Source organism: Portunus trituberculatus, chromosome 42 (genome assembly GCF_017591435.1).
Source record: "Portunus trituberculatus isolate SZX2019 chromosome 42, ASM1759143v1, whole genome shotgun sequence".
Taxonomy (NCBI): domain Eukaryota; kingdom Metazoa; phylum Arthropoda; class Malacostraca; order Decapoda; family Portunidae; genus Portunus; species Portunus trituberculatus.
The window spans coordinates 13,294,438-13,301,599 of NC_059296.1; the positions used below are offsets into that span (position 1 = coordinate 13,294,438).

At 50.1% G+C, this 7,162-nt stretch overlaps 1 protein-coding gene and 1 long non-coding RNA gene across 2 annotated transcripts in view; both read right to left on the bottom strand.

Annotated features, from left to right (window-relative positions):
- Window positions 1-2,576, bottom strand: part of LOC123517344 — a 4,390-nt gene extending 1,814 nt beyond the window's left edge. The window contains exon 1 of the long non-coding RNA XR_006678450.1: window positions 662-2,576. This is a non-coding gene — a long non-coding RNA (uncharacterized LOC123517344). The remainder of the gene's footprint in view (window positions 1-661) is intronic.
- Window positions 2,577-2,695: 119 nt separating this feature from the next.
- On the bottom strand, window positions 2,696-6,360 carry LOC123517343 (BTB/POZ domain-containing protein KCTD12-like). Its single transcript, XM_045277342.1, has one exon. The coding sequence runs from the start codon at window positions 6,253-6,255 to the stop codon at window positions 5,419-5,421; it is 837 nt and encodes a 278-aa protein (XP_045133277.1). The 5' UTR covers window positions 6,256-6,360; the 3' UTR covers window positions 2,696-5,418.
- Between the last annotated feature and the right edge of the window lie 802 nt (window positions 6,361-7,162).

Consider the following 7,162-nt stretch of genomic DNA (forward strand, 5'->3'; position numbering starts at 1 on the left):
CTCATCCCTCCACTGGGTCCTGTGTTTACCTCCACGCCATTCCTTCCTCCGCTCCTCGCTCACCTCACCCTCTCTCTCTCTCCGTTCCCTCGCTCCCTCACCTGCGTCACGTGTAAGGCACAAGGTAAGAAGAGGAGGACAGAGAGGAGGGTAGAGAAAGCGGGGAGGAGAAAAAACAGCGATGGGGTAAAAGTTTTGACACCCATGCTTTAATCAGGGCCTCCTCAGGTTTACATAGATAGGCGTCTAACTTTGCTCATCAGGTTTTTAATGCGAGACTGGTTGGTGAGGGTGGTGATGCATGGTAGAGGTACATATATCCGTGCACACATATTTACCTACACATATACAAACACACCTGGTTTACATTTTATTGTGATACTTAATTACCTTGTTTCAGTATCAATACGATGACATATGTTTCGTTTTTTGTTTTGTTTTTCTATCTATCTTTTCCACTGTCAATGTTCTTCCTCATCGACATCCTCCTCTTCTTCCTCCCGTTCTTCTTCCCAGTAATCTACCTGGCCAAGTAATTATCACTTCTCGCTTACAAGAAATGATCGATATTAGAAGGTCAGCTCATCCTATCACTTCTAATAAGACCTTACATAACAAGCTTCGACTCTTGTTTATCTTCCCTGAGATCAAATGTACGTACCTCTCTCTTTCTCTCTCTCTCTCTCTCTCTCTCTCTCTCTCTCTCTCTCTCTCTCTCTCTCTCTCATACCACCTGAGAAATCCTTATAATACTACATGTCACTAATTCAGGGTCACGGCGATCAGTGATGAATGAGTGGCCAGCGACACACTAACTCTGTATCCAGGAAATTAATCTGAATTTATGGGCGGTGTGACGGCAGGAGTGGCAGGCCGATGCGAATATGATTTCGGTTTGAATCTGGCCTGTGTGTGTGTGTGTGTGTGTGTGTGTGTGTGTGTGTGTGTGTGTGTGTGTGTGTGTGTGTGTGTGTGTGTGTGTGTGTGTGTGTGTGTGTGTGTGTGTGTGTGTGTGTGTGTGTGTGTGTGTGTGTGTGTGTGTGTGTGTGTGTGTGTGTGTGTGAAAGCGTTGGCGTTGAGTCACCGTGAATGGCAAGAGTTTTCTGTCATTACGTCTCAGGAAACTATCTAAACACATTACTAGTTTCTCCCTCTACGCCAGATGACCTCAGCATTGCAACATATTCACAAGTAATCTCTTTCCCCACAAGACTAAACTGCTCCGACGACCAGGAAGTCCCCTCAGGTGTTCCACGTCCCTGTGCAACAAGCCTTACGCGCGGAAAAATATCCCCCACAGCCACGCACTGGGCACTGGGATCGCGGCCTTCACAAGCGCACACAACAAACCATTGCTACGCTGCATGGACTCTCCGCCGCCACGTAGGACAGCACCTTGCTCCGCTCTGCGCCTCCACACAACACCAGCGCAGCACCGTCGACCCTCAAACTATACAAAGCAACTCTCGTCAGGAGGCTGCGGCGTGACTACTGCTCCTGTCTCCCTCGCCTCCCTCCCGCTGGCTCGCTCCTCACGCCGTGGCCCCGTCTGTGCCAACTGGTCTAAAATAGCAATGAGATTGTTTTGATTAGCGCTAAGATGCGTCAGCTGCTGCTCCTGTACGAACGTCCTGCTACGTTTTACCAGCCGGAGGAGAAGTAAGAGGCACAGTAGGAGCCAGGGCGTGGGGAATGAGTCACCAGGCGGAGGCGGTGGAGGCAGGGGCACGTGGTCCTCCGCAGCGCCCCGACACCAGGTCACAGGCCGCCATTTACACCTCTAGAATCACAAAGGTTACTTATAATCCTAATACTGGTACAGCGTAGTGCCACAAGGCTCCTGTGATTCTATCCTAAAGCAAAATTTGACAACCACCTCCTAAAAACCCTTCACCAAACACGTCAATCATCATCATCATCATCATCATCACCATCACCAATAATAATCATAAGTAAGAAGCAGAGCCGCTGGAACACACAACTACTGTGGCGATGGGAACTGAACCAGGAAAGTAACAGTACGTAGTGGGAAGTAGTGATAACAATGACCCGCCGTGCGTTGGTAGCGGCAGCGGCTGTGCTAGAGGGAAAGAGTACAGTTGACAGTCGTGATATACGTAGAATATATATATATATAAGTATGTATTGAAGCTGCCTTGGTATTGTCCCTCACGAGGCTTCCCCGCGTCACCTGTCACTTCGCTACAGACGGGCAGGCGGTGGACAGGTGGGCCGTGGGAGCCTTAGTGCGGGTCAGTAATGCTCACTAGGAACGACTGAGCTAAGAGGGAGTATAGTAGTACTGCTCGACAGGATCAAAGCCTCACTATGTCGTTGTCGGTAAACTATTGTATTAGGATTAAAAGTACGTGTATTTATTTATTTATATTTATAGATTTCTTTTTTTAATATATTCATTTATGTATACTTCACGTGTTCATCAATAAAGCTGAGGGCTGTGAGGGAAATGAGGAGTGGAGAGAGATAGATAGATATATAAATAGATAGATAGAGAGAGAGAGAGAGAGAGAGAGAGAGAGAGAGAGAGAGAGAGAGAGAGAGAGAGAGAGAGAGAGAGAGAGAGAGAGAGAGAGAGAGAGAGAGAGAGAGAGAGAGAGAGAGAGAGAGAGAGAGAGAGAGAGAGAGAGAGAGAGAGAGAGAGAGACCTCCATTCCCTGACCAGTTTTGTTTTTTGTGTGTGTGGATGAAATGATACGAAATAAAATCACAGTGTCAATTCATTCACACACAAACACACACACACACACACACACACACACACACACACACACACACACACACACACACACACACACACACACACACACACACACACGCACAAAGGGCGATTTCAGGATTAACAATTCATACATCACAATCTCTGTTACTGTACAACTGACAAAAACACATCTCTCTCTCTTTCTCTCTCTCTCTCTCTCTCTCTCTCTCTCTCTCTCTCTCTCTCTCTCTCTCTCTCTCTCTCTCTCTCTCTCTCTCTCTCATACAAGTAGAAGAATATATATGTTAAAAGCTTGGAAAAATATATATTGCATGTGGCTAATTTCTTTTTTGTCTCTGAAAAACTAAAACTTTAGATTGCAATTGTTTGGTCATCATAGAAAAGGTAGTTGTGGTGACATGTTTGGTTAGTTTTGTGGGTTTGGCAGGTGTGTGATTCAGCAGTTGTGTGATGAGAGGTAAGGGTATGGCGGTGGTGCAGCAGGTGTGCAGCTGTGTCAATGGGTGTGTGAATGAGGTGCGTAAGGTGTGTGAGGGAAATGAAAAGCAGGTAAGGAAGTGATAAGGCAGATGTGTAGGTATGGTAATGGCAGGTGTGTGAGGTGTGTGCTTGTGGCGGGGCAGGCGTGGCAGGTGTGTAATGGTTGGAAAGGTATAGGGAGCAGACGTGGTGGTGTGGAGCAAGTGTGAGGGTGTAATACTGGCTGGTGCATGGGTGTAATGAGAGGCAAAGGTAGGGATTCGGAGGAGCAATGTGTGTGGATGTGGTGGAGCAGGTGTGGAATTATGGTGAATGCATTTGGATCTGCAGAGAGGGCGAGTGTAAGGGTGCAAGGGAGGGGTGGGCGCTGCAGGATGGGTGTGGTGGCGGGTGGTCAGGGAGGAGGCACAGACAGGCGAAGTATCCCCCCACAGCCCGCAGCTTCCCTCAAATTAGGTACGAAAAGCGCTCAAAAAATTAAGAAGTCCCCGCCGGCGCTGCCTGGGGGACGGGTCTTACAAGCTAGTATGGAGATGGTCCGCTGAGGTCTCTCGTCAACAGTGACGCTAAGGGGCACGAGAGACAGGAAGTGGTCCTAACACAAGTCTAAAGTTCATTTGGGGATTTGGGGCGAGTTTAACCTCAGTAATTCGAATCACTGTCAGGTTTACCAGATGAACAGAAGACCCACGTGTAGGAGAGGGTCGTCCCGGGAATTTTGTTATCTTGTCCGCCTTGTGACTCCCGTCTCAGGAGAGACGCGCCTTAAACCGCACTCGCCACGGGAGCTCCAGGCCATGATCGAGCTTCAGAGTGCTGGTGACTTTCTGGCGGGGAGGCGACCGACTTGCCTCAGCCTTCCTCGCCACCCTCTTCCCGCGGGGTGCGTGCCGCCAGGTGAAGACGAGGGTGGCGAGAGGCTGGGACGCCACCTCCTGCCTGGCACGGGTTGGCGGAGCAAGATGACGGGATATGTATCACTTGAAAGGTTCACAGTTGTTCCAATTACCTGTCCGAGTAACACAAAATACACTCGAAGGGATCATTTGGCAAGTATCCTAACTACACTTCTGACATGAAGCTGTACGGGAGAGCAAAGAGATCCTCCTCCCCAGACACACACGAGAGGTCCCCGGCAGCCACGCCTCAGGGCCCCGACCACGCGAGGCCCGGGAGCCCGTACTGGATCGGATAATCTGAAACACTGAGATGCTCGGTGCTCCTGCTGGGGAGGAGATCAGCACACAAACGTCAACACAAGTAAGCATGAAACAGGCAGGCAAACGTGCCACTGGACAGCTGTGTTTTGATTTATGCACTCGGCTAAGTTTAAGCCTGAGTGGGAATGGAAACTGTAACTTTATTCTTTTATTATGAAGATTGGTTAAAGGCCGTGTACTGGAGGGCTAAAACTTCTCTTAATTGTCTGTGCGAATTTACTCCTGCAATGTTGGTGGTGTTTTGTGTTGTGCGGCGCGGCAGGCCAAGGGGCGGGGCCGCGTGCTGGTGCCGAGAGTGGTACACGCCACACGAGGCCCAGCGTGTGGCACTCGGCGGCGGGGCAGCTCAGCACTACCGACATTACTTCAATGTGGAATCTTTCACTGACTCGAAGTTTGAAATGCATTATATCTTTTTACAACGCATAAAATGAATCACTAAATTCTAAGATATATATTTTCAGAGCTTTTTTGTTTTCACTCACCGAATATTTACAGGAACATGATTGTGATCAGAATAATTATATAATTTACAGTCGTGAACAACAGCCGCGACGTGCGTGAGTAACGTGACACATGGGTTGTCACTACAAGCCAATATTTCACGACGCATACATATTTCAAGGTCCATCAATTTCATCCGTAATTAACAACTTTTCAAGTCGATTTTCTGGTACGTGTTCATCCCAATGACTTTTTTTTTTTTTTGCATATAGCTGTATGTTTCTACAAGCCATACTAACACTGCCAGATAAAGTTGTTGCGAACTTTGGATGTCACCAATAAAAAGAAGACTCAGTTCACCATCACTACTGTCGCAGCGTTAACGACATGGTGACTGTGGGCCGGAAGCCGCGTGTTGCTAACTTCCTTTGCCCTGACCGCTAACTAAGCTGGGGGTCGTCAGAAGAGGGACTTGCTGACACCTGTGGGCGGTGCTGTAGCACTGGACACCGCCCCACTGACCCCCGCTTCACATTATTCTCTCACCCACACGAATTCGTTGTAGTGGTTCCATCGGTCCTCCTCGTTGTCCATGCCGGGCTTCTTGTCCACCATGATGCCGCCCGCGGTGCTGGTGCCGCACGAGCCGCAGCACTTGTAGCCGGCCAGCACCAGCATGTCGAAGGCTTGCTCGAGAAACGTGTGCTTCAGGAAGAACCGAGCAGTGTAGCGATCTGTGGCACCGCGATCAGGATCACGAGATTCATTCAATGTCTCACCAAAGACTTCACGGCAAAGCGTCACTCGGCCACACACCAGGATTCGGCTCAGTTTGCGGAATTTCACATCAGCCAATCCATCGCGACCGAAAGCGAAAGTCCCGCGATAACTAACTGTGATGGTCCCGACGGAGGTCCGAACCGAGTACGCCGGGTCGACGGGGCTGAGTGACTTGGGCAGCGTGAGTGAGTCCAGCATCTCCTGTAGCTGGAAGAAGTCTGCCTCCTTCTTCAGCCTCTCCCGCTCGCTGAAGTTCTCTGGCAACACGAGTTTCTGATTCCTCAAAAAGTCCAGAATGTACCTGAAGAGGACTCCGTCACGGTCTATGAAGAATTTGCCTTTGGAGTCCCGCAGCACAGGAGTCTTGGACTTGCCGCTGAACATTTGACCGAGGAGGCTCTCGGTGACGCGCTGCAGGGTGGTGAGGGCCGTGGTGTAGAATACGCCCCCCACGTTCAGCTCCACGATGGGGGGGAACACCTGCACGATGGCGTTCATGTTCTGTCCAGCTTGCTGCTCCGGGAGCGCTTGTCCGCTGTTGGACGAAGCGGAGGAGGAGGAACTGTTCGTGGCAGCGCCGTTGGTGGCCATGGTGACTGGGAGAGGCGGAGCGGGAGGTGCGGAGCGAGTGGTGGCCGCCGCGAGAGTGTGGCGGCCAGTCAATACCCGACACCAGCACCCACCCCGCGCACACCTACACGCACGCACTAACAAACGTACATACAACTATACACGCACACACACATATCACGCATATATACACGAATCATACATACCACGAATACGTTCGCACATCTCCATAAGCAGGAGTTATTGTGGTTTGTGGAAGCACGTGAGAGCCACTTCACGCCACGGTCCTGGGAACACAAGTAATGCATTCACTGGCACTCACGTGGCCTCCTTGCGATTCATCTGAGTAAACACGACAGCGGAATGATGCACATACACACACACACACACACACACACACACACACACACACACACACACACACACACACACACACACACACACACACACACTTACTAAGGGCAGGCTGCGAGAAGAGTGTGGCTGCATACCCTGGCTGTGGAAAAGCTCCAGCATAAATTTATACTGTCCAAAAAAAAACGTTAACTAGATCAGGCGAGGCGTGGATTCTGTTATAACCAGCAGAAGGAACAGGCACGAGAGAGGAAGAGAGGAAAGAGGAGAGCGGGAGAGTAGGATGTAATGGGAAGTGTATGACGATGTTGTCCAATCCACAAATCCCACACCAGCCTATCCACTTCCTCCTCCACTCCTCCTCCTCCTCCTCCTCCTCCTCCTCCTCCTCCTCCTCCTCAATGGTAACTGAAAATAATTAAGTTAGCCCCAAAGTAACACGCAGTATACGCCGCCACACCCACGCCCTTGCGGTGAGCGAAGTGCAGGAGCGGGAGGGGAATGAACAGGTGTGGTATTACTTGCCACTGATTTGTCTTGCTTAGAAATTATCTTTGTGTTGGTCTGTAGTCCC